At 37.8% G+C, this 21,609-nt stretch overlaps 1 protein-coding gene across 4 annotated transcripts in view; it reads left to right on the forward strand.

Annotated features, from left to right (window-relative positions):
- LOC5570012 (DNA replication ATP-dependent helicase/nuclease DNA2) overlaps positions 1 to 21,609 on the forward strand; it is a 58,692-nt gene that overhangs the window by 23,253 nt on the left and 13,830 nt on the right. For 3 of the 4 annotated variants that reach the window (XM_021854807.1, XM_021854806.1, XM_021854804.1), the window contains 4 exons: positions 3,450 to 4,123; positions 11,366 to 11,559; positions 11,616 to 12,030; positions 12,093 to 12,272. In XM_021854807.1, the coding sequence (XP_021710499.1) occupies positions 3,450 to 4,123; positions 11,366 to 11,559; positions 11,616 to 12,030; positions 12,093 to 12,272 (1,463 nt within the window). The remainder of the gene's footprint in view (positions 1 to 3,449; positions 4,124 to 11,365; positions 11,560 to 11,615; positions 12,031 to 12,092; positions 12,273 to 21,609) is intronic. The other variant, XM_021854805.1, reaches the window with a different exon arrangement.

Raw genomic sequence — 21,609 nt, forward strand, 5'->3', positions numbered from 1 at the left:
AACTATTCATAACCACCAAACAGTGACTCGGTAATTTTTACTGAGGTTACCTATCGCACTTACGTGAAATTCTCGTAGGTGCCTAAGTTCATTTTGACATCTGCATATTGTACGTACATTCGGTGTTGAACTCAAATCCTAAGATGGCGCCCGCTTGATTTTAGAAGAACTTCAGAAGAATAGAGGCAATAAATTATAGAGGAAGAATGTCGCTGGCGTCGCTGTCGGAACATCTCTTGCAAGCGAAGATAGGCGTGGCTATAAATGTCAACGCGGAAATGTATGCAGTTTGACAGTTATGTACACGACATGTTTCTGAGCGAGAACAAAGGGAACACCAGCGACATTCGTCCTCTATAGTTTTGTATCTCTATTTTCAGAAGCCACTGCTGCTTTAAACCCTGTATAAGATTGATTTCAAGGTAAATATGCTTTTAATACCAAAGGATCCCTGCATTACTTCATATTTTATACCTGATTTATAACCTCTATCAATTATAGCACGCGAAGGCTACAACAAGAAAGACCAAACTCACAACATTGAGGAAACAGTATTCAAAATGCTCAGATTGCCAATAAAAATATCACAATCTTTTAAGTTTGTTAATATTTTCCAATTGGGAATTAGTTTTCTTCCAAAGCCTATTAGAAATAAGGTTGGTCTTTACTACAGTTAAATTTAATGCAAAACCATCTAGATCCTATTGAAACGCTTCGTAAAGGCTACCGGAAAATCCACGTAGCTCTTACTTGTAGCACCATTGGAATGGACGAAGTTCAAAAGTTCATGCGTTCATTCTGGGCTACCTATGATTCACGTAAGAGTTACGTGGAAAGTGCGATGGAAAAAAACCACGTATGTTTTCACGTAACAATGACGTTTGGATTATTTTGAGTGCAGGATAACTTCTGCGTTCATGAGTACTCTCATGGCGTAGGGGTAACGCGCCCTAACTAGAGATCAGGGAGTCGTGAGTTCGATTCTCACTGAGAAGACGTGTAACTTTTTCGCAAAACTTCACATCAATTTTTCCATTTAAGCCAATTGCAAAGTATATGTAATATTTAGCTTTTCGGTAGTTATATTTAACTAGTTATTTTTCAACAAAAACAAAAAGTAGGGTCTGTGCTGACCAGATAAGAATTGAGTTTCTCAAATCAAAATTTTTAATGTAAACGATTATTAAATCAAACAAATTTATTACAGATGCTGGTTAAGCTAAATACATCAAGTTGTTTCAACAGATCGCAGCAAGCCATGCGCGCGGGCGGCTGCGTTTTGAATTTTCTGTCACGTTTACCTCGGTTCTGCGTTTTCGGATAGTGAAAAATAGATTCGGCTGATGGTGCTATGCCACCTGAAAAATGTTTTGTGCTCTCGTTGTTCGCGATTCCGCCGATATTAGCAGGTGCAATGTTATCCGGGTTGTAGTGCTTTGTGCAACGCTGAATAGCTGCAATATAATTGGCTGATTGTGCTGTAATCAAAGTGCTTTTTTTGAGCGAAGATTTTGAAGATGACTTGTGGCGTGCTAGATGTTGACATGATCCCATTGGTGCTACGCCACCCGGATAGTTTTGTTTCGTTTGAGAAATGTGTGATTCAGACAAATTAAGAAGAAAAATCATATAGTTCCATGCCGTTAAGTTTTATTCATATACGAAACCATTCAGAGGATGCCGATTCAAATTCCCTATAGAATCGTTGAAGTTTTTTCTTTTTGAGGAAACGGTTTTCTACTCGGCGTTTAGACATATGAACGTATTTGGTGAGTTTGTTTCGATTAGACCACATATATTAATGCAATCTGGGCTTTTTCTGAATCATGGGGACAGGCCAATTTATTTTCTCGTTTCAGAGAGCGAGTAATGGCGCTCAAACCAAAGCTTTTTAGCTAGGGCACTAGGTGGAAATACCTGTGTCTCATCCCTGGAAGACGAACGCACATGGAGTGACATTAACTTTCTTAGCTGCGTCACTCCCAACGACGATGAAACCATTACATTCACACTTACACTCAATAACAAAAAATATACTTATCTACACCTACACTAAATTTCAATCCGGTCGCATCACTCGCTTATAGTGAATCCTAGACCATCACCCTTCCCTTCATCCAACTCCTTGACATCTATGAGGGCGTCGGTGAGTCGCTGGCCTCTCTTCAAGTAGGTGTCATATCATCATTTTCATTTCCTTTCCTCGTAACGGAGAAGATGGGCGTGGCCGGCAATGGACATTGTCATGTCTTTTCATTTCTGACTTCCGATTGGATAGCTATTCCATCCAAAATAGTTCTCCATGAGCAATTGGAAAAAGAGTGGTAAAGTAACTAACATGACAGTTTTCAGTATGCAATCTGCGAAATACTCCGTTACCACGCAACGCAACGCAACGCAAATTTATTACAGATGCTGGTTAAAATATCCTGTGAAAAAATACAAAAAATATAAAAATATTTCTCGATTACTTTTTAAAATCGACGTAAGTAACTTTCATACTGTTTTGAGAAAGTTACTAAAGAAGAATCAAAACCTTTCTTCTAAAACTTTTTTAAAATGAATCCCCTTTTTAACATTTTTTTTACCGTGTATATAGCTTAAATTTTGCATGCAATCAGCTCGCGTTAAAACACTAGGTAATTCCTATCATTTCCCACAAAAAAATATATGACGTTTCAATCAGTTACTTACGACGTGTTTGTACCAGTGTAAAATCGACTCAAGTAATGTTTTGTTTTGATTCGTGGTTTAATCACTTTGTCTCCCATACAACGGAGCGGCGAAAGTAGCGGTTAGGTTGCGAAAGTGGAGAATCTTACTTTCGTCGTTTTGTAAATCTGGAAATTAAACGTTCTAAAAGTGAAAAATCGAGTTGGTTTAGAGCGGAACGTGTAGAATTTCGCCTGCGATACACGTAGGATTGATAGAGTAAGTTTGTTAACTTTTCTGATTTGAGTGTTTGAATAAGTCTTCGAAATTTAATTTTTTGGAAAAGTATTATGATTTTCATTATCCAATTCGTGCCTATACTTTCTGGGACACCCTATATTATAACGAATCACCACTTTTGGATTGTCAGCTGGTTGCATGAGCTATCTTGAGCTATCAGAAGAAGTGTTACAGGGCTCTAGCGTGATGTCGACCTCATAAGAAGCTGCGTAAAACCCTGGCGAGATTCAGCCTCCAATGGGGGGGACGAATCATCGTGTAGACTTTATTGAAATTTCATAGAGAGCAGTATTTTTAACGATATTAATTGAAGTTCCAACAGCGAACTAGCAGTATGTACTTTACGGTATATTTGGTATATTGAACTTGTACGAATACATTTGCTCAATTTTATATTTCAAATAAGTATAGAAAATTCCTTGTCGTCGATTTCATCTAATTAGACATGAACATGTTCAAGGTGTATTAATAACTATTTTTGTACTTTATGATTTCAGCAACCGAAAACCTTTCTATGCTGTTCGAAGTGAATGAGTATTTGATATGTAGCACCAGTAATCGAATAGCAGTTGCCTCAGGTCGTGTGGTAAGCGTCGGAAAGCGCCAAGTTACTATAAACCTGGAGCGCGATTTGAGCAAATACTACGCGAAAGAGATGTTCCATTTGGATAAATACACATCAAGGACACAGATGACGTTCAACCTAACGAACATTGGCGTATTGCTGGACAATAGTGAACGGTCCGACAAGCTAAGACGAATCATCATTGACCGTGAAAGGCCAACATTTACACGTACTGTACCCGCAGCGGTTAGTGCTGAAGCGAAACAAATTTTACAGAACCTCAACAAACATCAGAAAATAGCGGTTCTGACTGCGGTAGGGACCAAAACGTACTGCCTCTTCAAAGGATTGCCTGGAACAGGAAAAACTCAAACTGTGATCGCACTGATTCGACTGCTGGTGGCAATGAACAAATCTATTCTAATTACGAGTAATACACATTCCGCCGTGGATAATGTGCTGTTAAGATTGCTTACGTACAACATCAAGTTTATGCGTTTGGGTTCGGTATCCCGTATCAATCCAGCGTTAACAGAATTCAGCGAAAACCGTCTAACAGAGAACTGTTCGACTCCAGAGGAACTTGCAGCCGTGTACAATTCACACGTAAGTGTTTAGCAATATACTAGAGTTTAAAATTATTCCTAAAGTGGTTTTGAATATTTTTCTTGTAAAATTATCTTCCAAATAACATAGGGTCTGATATTGACGAGGTTGGTGGTCTAATGGCTATCGCTTCTGCCTTATAAGCAGATGGTCATGCCTTCAATCCCAGGCTCTTCCATTTCCTATCCTATACAGGTGGCTTTTGTTGCCCTAAAAAGGAAAAAAGGAGGAAAGGCTTGACTATTACCACTACCAAAACAAAGTACATGATTGCAGATAGAGAAAGAGGCAGGTCTGGTGAGATTGTGTTGGTCTAGTGCTTGATGGATACCTCTATTTTTACCTTTGGTTTACCTTGTAATACTTTTCTCCTTGTCCCACTTTTGGTATGGAGTTCTTAACAGTGGGCACGAAAGTCCATTACACTGTCGTGGTCCCGGCAAGATTCGACCGAACTGGATTGTTCGCCCAAGAACTTTACGCTGTTTTATTGAGCTTCTCGAGAATTTTTAGCATTTCCATCTCTTCCTCTTTACTTCGAATGTTACGCGCCATGGCCTGGTACTAGTTGGTCACTTTGCAAACCTTTTCTCAAAACCGCAGACCACCAAATAAGTTGCGCGCCGATCGATTATGCGCCGAGTGTCGGTCAAAACGATTTCAATAACTTGCAAATTGAACACAAGAAGGTACGAACAATTTTAGGGGTCATGCACAAATTACGTCACGCTCCAAGGGGGGGGGGGAGCGTGACATAATTTGTGTACCATCCCTTATTCCATATGTGTGTATCGATAAAACAATTATGATTGCTCTCCAGTTTAGGACTCGAGCCCTAAAAGTGATTCACTTCCTCAGCGAAGTATTTTGACATTTCTTTATTTACTTTTTGGCTGGCGCACAACTTGTTGGTTCAATCTTGGCAGCTTTACTGGAAAAATTTTCTCATCCATGATCTTCCATAGCTCTACGCGATTATGAAACATGCTTTATAATTTCACACGAACTCGTTTGCTATACACGGGAAAAAATTCTGTGGTAAAAATACTATTTTAGCTGACTACGCCCATTCTTGAAACTACCATGCAATTTCAGACCAATTTACTATGTTTACGGTACATCCCACCACATTACTGGTACATTTGACAGAAATAATTTACAACAATCTGATTTTGACTACAGACATGGTAAAATCAAGCGCATTTCTGGTCTGCTGCAAATTGCCGGTGCGAGCGCTTAAGTTAAACCACTAAAATGGTAGTTTTTACCGCACAATTTTTTTGCGTGTAGGTGATAGACGACGGATGATAATCTTGGATAGCACTTGGTATAGGTGGCGTTTCAGATAGTGACTGCACGATATTTCACACACTCCAGGTTGTCGCCCTCCTTGTAGATAGTCTTGCTTCCATTTCTCCGGTAGCTGTTCAGTCTCCCAGAATCTGACTATCAGCAGACAAGCGGCCAAACTCTAAAGACCCATCTTGATGAGTTTGGCTCCGAAATCATCCTTGCCAACGGCTTTGTTGTTCTTGAGCTGTTGAATATGGCATCCTAAACTTCCCCATCGTAAGAGCTGGTTAGTTTCCACAGTCCGCTATGCTGACGTAGGCATCACCTTCGCTGCTCTGGCGTCTGCGCCTGTGTTCCATTCAGATGTTCGTCGTTAATGGCTGCTTTGACTGTCCTCTAGCAGAGGGGCCCCATCGATCTCTCCATCATCCGGCAACACTGTTTTAAGATGCTACGCGTACGCATTGGCTGGTTGTTTCAGTCGTGCTAGATTGTACTGAGGCAGGCGCCGGTACCATACATCGATGATGGCGGTATAAGGGGCTTCATTGATTAGCACTCGTCTATCATACAAGGGTCAAAAGTTTGAATTTCTCCTGAGCACGTTCAATTAAATAACCCTCTAATACCCAACACCGCCTTAAGCCTTTACTTATAACACGCATATAAGAAAAGTTTTTTATGACTTTTGAAACTTTTTTGTATATTTGAAATTATTTTGAAAAATTGTATTGTTATCGAACTTTGGAAAATTTAACGATCATTGACACACGGGCCAAAATTTTAACACATTTATCCGCCTGTATTCACACAACACGCATGACATTTATCGTTCGTGGAATATAACGAGCCGCGAAAGGATAAAAGACAGACACACACCACCCACTGTTTGGCGCCGATCACTGTGTGTCAACACTTGTAACATTCGCTGACACGCTCTCATTCTGATCACGAAACAGAGGCGAATATTCTCCATTTTCTGTGCTATGTTTGCAACCAAAATTGTGTTCGATGATCCAATTTAAGTTGTTTAAAGCTGCATTACCAGAAAATATGAAAGTTGTTATCGAATTTTATGCAAAACATAAATCACCCGAATGGCTCGATACCGTTGTAGTCTGTGAGAGTTACTACTCTTGAACGCAATCTCGCTACGTACCAAACGAGAGAGTGAATATCAACATTCACAGGGCTCTCCGATTGCAATGTGCTAAGAACTGTTATGGTTCATGAACTGTAACACTCTCTTAATATGGTTCGATCGGCGTATTCGGATCGAAATCAAAACACTGATTGTTATACAACCTACAAAAGCCTGGGGTTCATTTGAAGTGTAATAAAAAAATCGTAAAACCTGTTTTTCCGTTAATTACACGGAAAATTATAAAAAAATCCAGGAAAAAAACATAAAAATTTATTACTTTTAAAATTACTGTAAAAACTTGTATTTTTATTATAGCTAAAAATCAGTAACTAGAAGAGACTTCAAGAAAAAAATGAAAAAGGATAGGGATGTTCAAAAATAAAAATTATAAAAATCAGCCAAAATTCATAGATCCGCGAATAAAAATAAATCATCGCCCAAAACGTGTTTAGAACGATTTTAGATAACTAAAAATGATATAGATCTATAAGAAAAATTACTATACTATACTGAATCAATAATTTCACCCCACAAAATCGATTCGTAGCCGCATGAAATTGATTCGCCCACCTAGCTCGATCCACACTTTCTTGTACTAATTCGATTCGAATCGAGCACCATCTTTGAAGAATTACTATTACGCATTCTTGCAATTTGTGCTGCCCGCCGTTTCCTTCTGGATTTAGTTAACTTCTAGATACATCCGATTCTGTTTTTGCACGGGGGAGTTCAAAATTTCAAAAACCGTGCAAACAAACTAACTCCATTTCTCGACGTTTTATACAAATCAAGGATTTGGGTGAAAAAAAAATGGATGGAAACTTATTTTGGACGGCCGTGTAAAAAAATCCGTGCAAAAACAGAATCGGGTGTAATGGGTTTGGCTCAGAGTTGGGCGGGCTCGTCTCAGAAAGCCATATGCCGTATATCAGATTAAATCCCGTCTGTACGGCTAATATAGTGCTACATCCTGCATTCCGCTGAAGATCATTCTAAGCACCCGGCATTCGAAAACTTATATGCGTGTTGTGCATGGTAAATTTGGTTTGGGGATGAATATTTTTCGATAACATATACCCTCCCCTTGGTTATGCGACCTTGCCGCGATGGGAGGGCATAATCCATTAGCCCATATGATGGAAACCAAAGGCGTAACCTGTAGTGGTGGTATCACATTTTGGCATTTTTTGCTTAAAGCCGCGTCATAATTCATATGGCATAGACGCAATAATATCTCGGATGTGATCCAACGGACATTATGCGTTCAAATAATTAATCTATTCGAAGTGGACATTAAAACTATTGGTGACGTTCAGTTTGCCTTTTGCTAACCAGAATGATCCGTAGCCACTTTTACTATTAGCTAGCTAGATACATCGTTATCATATACGACGTAGGGAATACTTAGGAACTCTTAGGAAAATGACTAGTAGATTCACTGAGTAGAAATAAGTGGCGACAATCTAATTTTAATATGGTTTTTACATTGCCATAATAATAAATACCTCTTTTGTAACAGCGGTATAAATAATCTAATTCCAGCTTCATTTTCGCAAAATTTACAAGTAGAAAGTAGGCGTTGTGAAGCATTGCATTTGCCACCAAAAAGTGAATCTTGTAGGAGACTGTAATAGAAGCCTAAGGTAACTTTACTCTTCAATATTCACTATAAAAATGACTATGGAAAGTAAGACGCTGAGATCGATTATTAGGGACCGTCTTCCGAAACCATCATTGTGCAAGAGAGATTTAAAAAGCATGCCTTGAAATTTTTCATTTCCAAATGATGAATTTGAATCCTCGCATTTCAATGCTCCTGTGATCATTTGATCCAAAGTATTGCATCATTGATGCAAATCATTTCAGCTGATCTGGATTAGAATATGTTTGCCATTCGGAATTGCACCATATGATTTAAAGTGCTCGATTCAGTAATCGAATGCTGCGAAAATTTTCCGATGTCCATGTAATAATTCCATACAAATAATTTACTTTTTGACCGAGTTTAACATCACTAAAGAGTATCTGGGATAACCCCGCTTACCTTTAGGATGGTGGCTAGAAACGAAAATTTCAAGATTGAGTAATTTAAATGAAGTGGGTAGGGGCTCGAAAAGAAGCACTTAGTCGATTTCATTATGTGATCTTACAATAATCTGGATTGGACTAGACAAAATCGTGCACATGAGATCTTGATGAAATCTAAATCTAACCTATCATAGCCCGTAAAAATTTCAGCGATGCTGAGGAAGTTTGGGTCTAAGATTCGATACATGTCGTGTGATGGTAGTTTTAAGTGAACATGTCGCACGTAATAATTGAACTATTGCCGGGAACATGAATAAATAAACTGGAAGCATGTGGATTTAGGGGGCCCAGATAGCCGTAGCGGTAAACGCGCAGCTATTCAGCATGACCATGCTGAGGGTCGTGGGTTCGAATCCCGCTGGTCGAGGATCTTTTCGTAAAGGAAATTTTCCCAGGGCATAGAGTATCTTCGTACCTGCCACACGATATACACATGCAAAAATGGTCAATCGGCAAAGAAAGCTCTCAGTTAATAACTGTGGAAGTGCTCATAAGAACACTAATCTGAGAAGCAGGCTTTGTCCCAGTTGGGACGTAACGCCAGAAAGAAGAAGAAGAAGCATGTGGATGTTGCCATTAGTCAAAACGACTGTCGCCTGGTCGCATTCAGCTGTGGGTAGAATAAGTAAAGCTCGATGCACGAAATTCCTAATGTCGTCAGTACGTACTAGTAAAAATATATGCTTATAAGCACGATGAGGCTACTGATTGAATCTGGCACCAATGGCGAAGGCCACCGATTAAAGCGCTAAGCGAAAAAATAGCAAGAGGTACAGAATATGTTTATTTTGGGGCTTCAGGTTCCCATCTGGCGCCGTAGCGGACAAGCCTTGACCAAATTGCATGGCTATTAATATAGAGTCGTTTCATATCTCATTACCAATCATTCAGTGTTTCCTAAGACAAGACGTGACAGGTCAAAGTACAAAAATGAAACCAATTGCCTGTCAAAAAAGACCACTTCTCATTGGTCGTTTTGGCAAAGGCCTACTTTCACATCGTTGAGTTGGATTGCAACAGGGCACTTTGTTGCTAGCCTGGCCGTGTTGCTAGTTCGTACAGTAAAGTTTTTATGAAAAGTTTGGAAATTTTTAGTGAAATCTTTTCGTTTCAAATCTATTCATATTCGATGTTAAGTTCAAAGCATGTGCTCCTACAATGCTAAAATAAATATAAAATTCCTAATTAAGACCAAAATAGTGGAAATTGTGTCAATTGTCTTTAAAAATATCACCGGTTTTAAATTTCAACCTAATTGTTTGAAAATATAGCATCCTCTATTGCGCTAAATGAATAAAGCGTGCGAGAAACATTCAGATTATGAGCCTTGATATTTGAATTTATTCACAAGATTTGCATAAAAAGGATACTGGTAACACTGGTTTTTGTATCGGCAAGGTTATCGACGTAAAAACAACAGGGCAGTCTTAGTTGAGCTGTCACGTCCTGTCCTAGAGTGTTTCCTATAAGAGAAGAAAAGCAACAATAAAATACAATAAAACCAAATAAAATTTTATTTGCATTATAAAATACTCAACCTATTTTAGAACAATGAACATTTTCACCCGCAAACAACTGCATTCTGACAGTTTTCAACCACGCAATGAAACGATAATCGTGCGGTTGCTATGCCTACTAGACATATTCGCCCAACAGAAGGAGCTGATATTTTTTCTAGATCATTGATGCAGTATTTTCACGAAATGATAGGATCAAATCAAAGCAATGCTGGATTAGGAAATGAGGAGTGTGCATTTTCCTACTCCCTAATTTATTGATCAAAGCAACGCAATGCAAAGGATATTTTGAAGACTGATTAGGGTACACTTGCTAGTTTCGAAAAATTGTTGAACAGACAAGGAAAGCGACTTTTTTCTTTAAGGATATATGAACGTAATGATTAATAAATACTTTTAACAACAAAAATGAAATTAACTAGAACTACTACTAAACAGCCTAATTTTGTTAAGACTTGACGACACTTGACATTTAAGACTCTAATCTTAAGTAAAAGACAATAGTAATCAGAATAGCACTTGAATGACAAATTATTCAAAACCATTTCGACTAGACAGTATTAGTAATGCACTACTATTTCAAACAAATTCTACACTACTATTTCAAACAAATTCTAATGGAGCTGCTGATTTTCACAATGCTTCCTTTTCTCAGAAGCAAGGGAATATGGGTATTTTTCAAAAACTACCACGTCACAATACTAATAAAAAACAGTGTTCATGTGGGCGCCATTGCCTAGTCCGTCTGAGTATTGGTCCTGGTAGAGGAGAAACTTGGCAAAAGCCAGACCGAGGGTTCAGCCTTGACAAGTTAAGCTGTCAGGCAGCTCCAACTGAACACCATACAAAAAAAAAATTTTTTTTTCGATAACATATAGACGAATAGCAGGTACGATAATGCCCCACGTATTTCAAGGCTGTTCTTGAGCATGTAAATGGCATTCTTAACTTCCCTCAACATTTCTTTCGTTGTCTTGATCCTTATTACTTGCGCTCTCAGCACCATTCAAGTGTTCATCGAAGTGCTGCTTCCAGCTTTCCATCATATTGCTGTCGTCCGTCAAGATGCTCTTAATTTTGTCCAGCACATCTTAGCCCGCGTAGCGTTTAGTGATTACTCATAACCATAATCTTCTCTAACTTAGTGTTGAACTTCCAACTATCTAAAAAGACTACAACAACCTTGATTAATTTTTCCAGCAAATTGTCGGCGTGACATGTCTCGGGGCCGACCATCCGATGCTTGTTCAAAGGACCTTCGATTTCTGCATCGTTGACGAAGCAACACAGGTCTTTCAAAGTGCTGTTATTCGACCGCTACTTTCGTCGGACAAATTCGTATTAATTGGCGACCCAGACCAACTACCACCAGTGATCAAATCACGGAAAGCCAAGTACGATAAGCTTAACTTTTTTGAACTATAGATATGCTGAACGTATTTTATTACAGGGACCTAGGTGCCGATGAGAGCCTGTTCTTCCGATTGGACGCCGAACAGTCATGCTGTGTTTTACCCACACAGTATCGTATGAACAAGATAATTACCAAACTTGCCAACGATTTCTCGTATAAGGGAAAATTGTTATGCGCGACCGAAGAAGTTGCCAATTCCTCAGTGAAGCTACCCATGGCACAACTCATGCAACAGAAGCATAAGTCAGAGAAGTGGCTACTCAGGACAATAGCCTCTCATCTTGAGCTATCAGTTGTTCTTATTAACACGCTTAACACATTCAAAAGTAGCCAGACTTACAACGCCAGCCGAAAGCGAGAGAGTGGCGAACAAGGGGAGCAACCGAAAGCAATCTACGAGAACTATTGCGAAGCAGCGATTGTTATCTATGTTATCATGGCGCTTGTTGACGTATGTGTTTTACGTTTGATAAGATTGACTAAGAGCTGATATCTACTATTCATTTTTTACAGTGTGGTATCGATGGAAGTTCCATTGGAGTGATTGCACCATTCAGAGCACAAGTAGACCTTCTACGGTACTATTTAACCCTGTTCAAACAGTTTTGTAACGTTCAAGGTGGAGCAAGTATTGAAAAGGATTTGGACATCGAAATCAACACCGTAGATCAGTACCAAGGCAAAGATAAAGACGTAAGTTTATTATAAAAGCTATATTTTATAGGTCAAATGCAATCTTATCACACGTAAAAGTAACTTCACAAGTAACTAAACAAAGCTGAGAAGTAGGGTCATTCCCAGTAGGTACGTAATGCCAAAAACCCTACACGGAGAAAATGAAGTACTCAAACGTGAGTTTTTTTCATTATTAGTATCATTCCAAACATTACATTCATTATTTGTTATTATTTGTGTTATTAGACAACACTATCATCCTAATTTGGTAAAACAAATCTAAGATTTCTCGAATAATTTAGGCAAACGCCCTAAAATCCATTGGTAACCAAGTGTGTAGCTTGTTGCTACTGAGCAAACGAATGAATTTACACGTTATTTAACAATGCCACGATGAAGAGAAGATCGTCCCCAAGTAACCATGGAGCATTATATCATTGCATATATAATGCAGCTGCATTGCCGTAAGCCTACCAATAAAGTAGTTTAAAAGTGGAAAAGGGCCCTTTTACAGTTGCACTAATGCAAAAACGACGATAAAGCAATGAAGCAATTCATAGAGTAACATTAGAGCAGCTGTGCAATTTATAAAGTGATGTTAGTGCATTGATACATTTGTAATGTAGAGTTAATGCTTTATTGCTTGACAGCTCTTGAAATATGTCGAATAAAAGCAATGTTACATCAATGTTGTTGATAAGCAGTAGAATACGTGCAATGTTATAATGCTTGTGGTTACTTGGGCCCTCTATCTTCCAGTGGTGATAGTTTTCATCTTGGTCCATTCATTTGCTTAAAAACAACGAGCTACACACTCGGTTACCAATGGCTTTTAGGGCAAGATCATAAGTTATGCGAGATTTTATTAACATTTTGTTAACAACATATTACATTTCATTTGCCGTAGCCGTTCAGATTTTTTACAGATGAGTTGATTTCACCTGCTTATAAGAGAAAAAAAAATAACGCTCAAAAGTGAGTTCATTCCACTCAATTCGGGGGGTTCGTGCGTTAACCTAATTTTGAGTTGATGAGGTAGAAGTTGTTTTCATTTGCAGTCATGCGAAAAAAATACCTATTGGCTAAGTTCTTTTCACTCAACCGGCAGAACAAATAACTCAACTTCCAGTACTATGACACTTACTCAAATTTGAGGTAACGCTGCTTGGGTTGTTTTGCTCTTCGCTCTCTGACAACAAAAGAAGGGGCGAATGAAATAGGGAGGGAAAAATAATTTAAAAATAAGTTGAAAAAAATACCCAGTAAACACAAGCTCGTATACGATAGCGCATAAGAGTACAAATGTGGAGGCGATATACGTACATGCGCTATAACGCTGCGTGCAAGATGTACGTATATCACCTCCACATTTGAACTCTTATATCCCATAATATACGATGGTGGTTTACTGAGTACTCAAATATGGGTTTTTCGTTTTCTCCGTGCAGGCCGTTAGATTGAAAGTAAACAAGAATAAGGCGGCATCCACAAAGTACGTAACGCTCTAGGGGAGGGGGAGTAAGCTCACGCGTTACGACTTATACAAAAAATTGAAATTTCCCATACAAAAAGCGTTACGGAGAGGGAGGGGGTCAAATTTTCCAATTTTAGATTTGAGCGTAACTAACATGATCATCTCTCTGAATTGCTCAAATGGTCTAGGGGGAGATCCCCAGTACCGGACACTTAAGCCACTAAATTCATAATTCGAAAAATATTGATTTGATGGGCTCGTGTTACCCATTTATGATAAATATTATCATTTTTATAGTGTACAAAAATAAATTTGAAAATATAAATATGAATTTTGACATTGAGTTTTGATGATGTATTTTAGTACCAAATTGATCGAACTTGAAAGGTGGCACCCAATACCGGACACAGTCTGGAAATGCCTCGAATTCTGTAAATTTGAACATCATTGAATGTGTACACTACAGAAATAGTTTATAATTACCAATTCAATGCAATTGCAACATTTACAAAAATAATTTGAGTTTTTCTTAGTTTGCAAGATGCCTATCAAACACCTCTTTCATATATGATGAAAAATAGCACATTTAACGATGTTGTTATGAATGTTCATTCTTCTTAATTTTATTGCATGTTTGATACCATGGTCGACGGAACCCATGAAAAATAAATGTATTTTGAGACACTGATGCAATAATTACAAAGATATCATATAACAAATCAAGCTGTCCGAAACTGAGGGACAGGAGGTGCTTAACCAAAATTGTAATTTGTCCATATTTACTTCAATTATGGTACAAAATACATTCATACTATCAAATTAGGATTATGTTCGATCATGCTTGCGGGATCCAAAGTATTTTTTCATATTCAAAATAATTATTAAATAGGCTCAAAATTAAGAAGATACGTCAAATTTTTAAAGATTTCCAAACTTTTCTACTTTTTTTAAAAAGGGATGCATATTTCAAGGATGTGTTATTCTACGCAAACATTAGTCTACATAATAGCTTTCTTTTCTACTAATACACCATCTTGATTGGACCATGACTTCTCAATGTTTCGACTTTGTCCGGTATTGGGTGCTGTCCGGCACTGGGGGATCTCCCCCTATGTACATTAGAGTGATGCAAATTTTGAAATGTTTGCTCCACTATGCTTAAACGATTTTTATTATGGTAAATAGCATCCTCCCAAAGTTTGAAGTGATTCGGAAGAAATTTGACTGTACACACGCCATTTGAAGTTTATATGGAGATGACCATAGAAAACACCAATCTTTTGTGTCCAGTCCTCTATCTCTTCGTCATAATATTTTATGGAAAAGTGAACAAATTCGTCTAATGTGAAATCCTCCCAGCTAAAACTTTGCCGAAGACCACTTTTTGATTGGACCTCAGGATAAATTGCTATTTATCATCATAAAGTTGGTTTGCATGTAGCATGCTTCACCAACTTTGGCAGGCAACAGTGGTGCTCCTGGCGGGAAGAATAGATCAAAGTAATCCAGGCTACTTTGTTCTTTAGCAAAAAAGCAGTGTTGCTCTGAAAGTAATCGAATGATCACCTCAGCATGATTTAGACTTTGTAATCAATAATAACAAATTATCCTTACGTCCCATCGAAATGTGGTCTTCGGCAAAATTGTAGCTGGGAAGTTTTCACATAAGATGAGTGTTTTCACTTTTCCATAGATTATTATGGCGAGCAGTTAGAGGACTGAACATAAAAGGTTTGCCTTTTCCATAGTAATTTCCATATAAACTTCAAATAGTGTGTGCACAACCAAATTTCTTTCGAATCATTTCAAATTTTGGGAAGATCATTTTCATCATAATTGACATCGTTTAAGCATAGGGGAGCAAAAACCCAAGTAACCAGTAAGCACGATAATGCGGCACGGTAACAGCATTATATGCGCATATAGGGTAATCATTTGATGCATGTCAGTTTTATATACGCATATAATGCTATTATAATGCCAGAAAAGGCGAAATAGCGTGCCATTATAGTGCCAAGATATAACCGTGCTTCTCTGTACCACTAATGCTGATATAAGACCACGTGAGAAACGTCAGTTGTTTTCGCCAGGTTTTTAGGGCGAATATTTTGTGCTTTCGCGTACGCAGCCAGAGAGCTTTCGCGTAAGCGGCCAAGCAACTGGTACACTAGGTAAATAAATGAATGAATGAAAACGGAAACCTCTAATAGTGTGCAAAAAATGTAATAAAATTATACAGATAGTACTTCTCCGTATTAGACATATTCATTTTGGTAGTTTTCATCCTTTTGAGGACTTGCAATTGCCACATTTGGTCCTCGTTTTATGATGATGAAATTCCTCATTTTGCGTCTCGAACCTGCGACACCCGTATTGTTGAGTTGTTGTCCTGCTCCTTTGCTCCTACGGCCACATAAGATGAACAGTATTGGAAAGAAAAGTGACCAATTTAAACCATCACTTTTCCCCGTCATAAAACCTGCAATTGTAGTAGTGAGAAGATTTATGTTTGACTCCCTCTTACCACTATATGCAAACACAAAGCACGTGGTATATCTGTCAAAATACTGGATGGCATTTAAACATGCCCTGTATTCGAATATAAAGCCAATATAGTGCTTATTTAATTCCTGTATGCATCAGGCTTAGAAGCATTAATGATGCTTCTTCTTCTTCTTCCTGGCATTACGTCCCTACTGGGACAGAACCTGCTTCTCAGCTTAGTGTTCTTATGAGCACTTCCACAGTTATTAACTGAGAACTTACTGTGCCAATGACCATTTTTGCATGCGTATATCGTGTGGCAGGTACGAAGATACTCTATGCCCTGGGAAGTCGAGAAAATTTCCAACCCGAAAAGATCCTCGACTGGTGGGATTCGAACCCACGACCCTCAGCTTGGTCTTGCTGAATAGCTGCGCGTTTACCGCTACGGCTATCTGGGCCCCATTAATGATGCTGTAATAGGGTTTCTATGCAGCAAAAGTGCTGTTATAAGGTGTGTAAGCATTTGTGGTGCTATTATAATGCATGTACGCATCTATGATGCTGATTAATTATTAGTGCTTATGGTTACTTGGGAACTTCAAAATTTGCATCAGTCTAATGTACATAATACACAGTCCTTTACCCTTGGCCTCAGACCTTCTTCTCCTCGACACCTTACAGTATTTCTTCTGGTAAGGGTCGTTGAGTCTCAATTCCACTATCAGGAAGAGCTAACATTATTTTTTCTGATAGTGGTGTTAGTTTGCGTGGGTGGGCTAAAAAGGGCTCAACAGCAACGTTTCTGAAAAAAAAAGGCTTAAGACCTCTTGTGCATGGTACATTTAGTACGGGGGAGGAGTTTACCCGACTGCAAAGATGAATCAAGAGGGCAGAGGAATTTACTACGGCTGCACCGCGGACGTCAACCTGGTCCCATATCTAATGATGTACAGGATGTCAAGACATCGTCACGAAAATACATAAGATTCTAAGCGCAATATATGGGTAGATTCTTAACGCTCTAATACCCAAACCCCTCCTTTAGACGAGGTACACTTTGGCATTTTGTGTATTTTTTCGTAGCTCGAAAATCAAAACGATTTAATTTTTTGCTTAAACCTTGGCTTATAACAAGCATTTAAAAAACTTTTTTTATGACTTCTTGAACTTTTCTGTATTTTTGAAAAAATGTATTTTTTACCTACAAATGCTTGGGATACATTTAACGTGTAATGCAAAAAGACGTACCTTTTATATTTTTCTACAATCAACCTATCATAGAAGAAGAGCCTGGTGGTATTGAAATAATTTCAAACCTATTTTTGTCCATTTATGACAAATAACTTGTACGGTACAAGTTGTACCTTTTTAAAGTCCCTGTCCTTTGGTTTAGAAAGGGGTATGGGCGCGTTCTGCCAACTCGGTCGAGGCAGATTTCTTGTGTGAACAAGTTACAACATGGACGTTCTAAAGTGCCAGAATGAAGTGTTGTGCTTGTGGGGAGCACTTGAAGATGGGATGGAAGGTCATTACTTCGCGTTCGTGCTTTACTCCTGCTTATCTTAAAAGTTATATACAATAACCGACCCTAAGTTTAACTATCGAAATTAACAGTTGCAAATACAATAATCGTTCTGAGTTCACTAACATGTCGTCGCGTTAATTTTATCATAATGATCTTTTATCTACATCCGTCGAACCATTCTGAATGGCCGTTGTGAGAATATCACCAAGAACTTCTCACATGCATTAAAGCTGAATTGTCCTACATTGAAACATTGAGGTTTTCGCTCTTTTGAATTCATTTTTTGTTGTTCGTCCTCAGTATTGTTGAGATGTCCTGAATGCCACACATGGCGTACAGTGATCATTGCCATGGAGTTTCTCGAAAGCTGCATGGGGATTGTTATCATGGGAATCCAAAGAGCGAATTTTCTATGATTTCATTGTAGGCCAATACAGCAATAAAGCATGTAACAATCACTAAAATTTCTTCTCTCTTTATCCTTGTTTTCATATCTAACCCGCCATTACAACGAGGAAAAATCCATTGGAGAGGAAAGACATGGCAGCGTATTTTCCGAGAAAAGTTAAGTATCATGTTTTTGTAAATATTCTTATTACTGATTGCAAGATGAATCAGATTAACTAAATGTTTAACTAATAACAAAACACCACCCAAAATCCTTCCTTTCCCATATCCTTAGGCAAAACACTTCACTACCGCTATATGTATGACTGATTCATGTTCTTTTGGCCTTGCATCATTCATACGTGTATTGGAAGTCAAGAGTAGAAGCAAAACTTAAAGAACCTTCTGGTCAAAGATGTTGCGTTGCCTACTTCCTAAACTCCAAAACCCACCGGTGTATTATGGACGGTGTGATTTTTTAAACTTATGCTGGAGACTTGGCCCCTGACCCCCTTGTACATCAATAAAATAAAATAAAAAATAAAAATAAAATAACTTGTACCTTTTTAAAGTCAACTGAGGGTGGTTTAAAAAAAATCGAATGGAAATTGACGAAATGGCAACTATTTGAAAATGCCTTGTAATGCGATAACGTAAAGGTTAATGACTAATGTTACATCATTTTTGTTACATGTGTTTTTAAATGTATGTAGAAAAGTGTCCTATGAAGACCCTCTGTTCTTTGATAGTATTATTATTACTATGTATAAATTCCGTGGTCTGACGACATGTCCGTCTGTGATGCTCTGCAAACAAGGTATGGAACAAATTTGCATACAAGTTGAAGATGGGTAGTATACTTATAGGCGAATGATAGTACATATGAAGGCAAAAGAACATCAGTGCGCATCGTACCTTCGTGCTGTGCGTGCGTACACGAATTCTCTCTGCTCTTGGAAGTTTTCTTAAAAACTACCTAAAGCAATAAAACGGTACTTTTCAGTGCTACATTAACAGTACTTTTCAGTGCTAAAATTAAAAACGGTACTTTTCAGTGTTACTAAAACAGTACTTTTCAGTACTATTTTTTGTACTATAGAATAAAGTGGGGCAAAAGTTCGAGTGGGGTAAGAGTTTCTTTTTAAGATTTCTAGCTCAATTCAAAACAAATCTTATAAATGTCATGGTGGTTCGAATGCTATTCAAGTAAAAGACTTTCACTCCAAATATCATACAAATCGATTGAGATTTGGAAAAGTTATGGCTATTTGTTGTTTTTCGAATATTGTGAATATTGTAATTTTTGGTCAAACTTTCGTTGCATGAAATCAATTGAAGATAAAATCTTTTTCAATATTTTATGTAAGGGTGTTTCTAGGCCTATCATAAGGTTGCTTTGAGGTGTATTAGTTTTTGCATAAATGCTTGAAAACAATTTTTGGCCCATAGTGGGGCAAAAGTTCGAATCAGCGGGGCAAAAGTTCGACCCATGTATAAAATCACGGAAAAATTTGCAAATCGCCTAAAATCCACATATCATCTTCAAATTTAGTTAAATTTGTCTGATCGTGTGAAAATTGTCACCAAAATTTTACATTTCCACTTAGTTTTGCGAAAAACTGCTATTTTTGAGTATATTACAATTAACTCGGTTTTGGGCAATTTTTTGATGAAAATTTAGTGTGTATTTTTTGTTAAACTTAAGTTTACGGCTGGTGTAAGACATGCCTGTCATAAAAGGATCGATATTTTGTGTTTTAGCCAGCAAACTTTTGCCCCACACTAGATTCGAACTCTTGCCCCACCGGTGGGGCAAAAGTTCGAATAAGACAATCAATTTTGAAACTGTTATAACTAAAAATGAGTAAATATTTTCACACAAGTTTGTTCAGCAAAATTATAGCCAATATGTTGAAGGTTCACTGTATGGTATTTGCGTATTTGTTTTGTGCTAACTGCTATTGTTTTCCTGAAAATTTTGATTATACCACTAAGGTCGAACTTTTGCCCCACCTTACTCTAACCCTTTACGATCCTTGTTTGGACCCGTGCCTTCGATTTTTCGTTGGACCCGTTGGCGAAAGCTAGCGGTGGTAGTCCTTCTTGGACACCGTCTTGGGAAAAAACCTCTCGAAGGTCACGTCTTCTTTCGTTTATTAACTAAACATGGTATCAACAACTAACAAAAGGAAGGGTGAATCTCTGAATTCACTACTTCCTTCCAAAAAAGTGGGTTTTAAAACTGTCACTAAACGTGGCAAGAATGGAAGAAAGGACGCTTCCCCGGAATACGAACTTTCTTCCAAGGGTGAAATGAATAATTGTATCGAAATGAGCAATCAGTTCGATGCTCTAGACAAATTTTCCGAACACCACATCGAAGCAGCCTCTAGCCCAGGCTATTTGATTCGACAGAGCAATGAGTGCCGCCTATCGTGGTCAGTTGTTCCGAATTTGGGGGATTTAGGCAGGAGATCTTGAACTCCATTAGGGGAATAAAGGTTTCCTTCCAAATCGCAAAGAAAGGAGACTGTCGCGTTTTGCCGGATACTCTTAAAGAATGCGAACTTCTCAAACATCTAAACATCTTGAAGAGAAGAAGCACATTTTTTTACTTATGACGACAAAACTGAACGTTTGTTCAAAGTTGTCTTGAAAGGTCTTTCAAGCGACTATAAGTCACCTGAAGAGATCAAAAATGTAATAAATGATTTACTTGGATTTTCCCCAGTCCAAGTAATCATTATGAAAAAGAGAACCCAATCTGGCATTGCACAATGATCGGGCTCCATATAAAGGGGCGGCCAAAACTACCAAAAACTTTTTTGATATTTTTATGATTTTTTATATTTTAAAATATACCTCATGTGTTATATTATTAAGATCCTTTATTGAAATTGAACTAAAATTTAAATTTCTATGACTTTTATGACGGCAAACCGGCTGAAGTCAAAAAATTGAAAAATATAACAATAAAATAAAGCACAAAATTTATAATTTCGGAATGCAATATTTCCCCAAAGTTACCCACTATCTGAAAGCTTATGGTTCAACACTTTTATCGAGCATGAGGATGGAAAAAATATTTGGTTGAAGTTTTGATACTATTCAATATTACACTTTAGTAATTTTGATGATTTTGAACATGCAAAACAACTCTTGTCGCGTCATGTCGCCGCCATTTCGAATATTGCACATAAAAAAGCGTCCTTAGATCTTACAAAAAACCTTTAAAATTTTTGCAGCAATTTGCTGATTTGCAAGTTAGAGCCATTTGAATAATTCAATATTTTACATATATTTTGACGATATTTTTCATACAAAATTTATTTAAAATATATTTAACCACTATTCATACACATTTTGAGCAAATTCGATCAAATATAAACAAAATTTGTACTTTCAGCCCAGTTTGATAACAATTTTAATTTAAGAAAAAATATTTTTTTTAAGTTACGTAATTTGTGAATAACCCCTTCTGA

Source organism: Aedes aegypti, chromosome 3 (genome assembly GCF_002204515.2).
Source record: "Aedes aegypti strain LVP_AGWG chromosome 3, AaegL5.0 Primary Assembly, whole genome shotgun sequence".
NCBI lineage: Eukaryota > Metazoa > Arthropoda > Insecta > Diptera > Culicidae > Aedes > Aedes aegypti.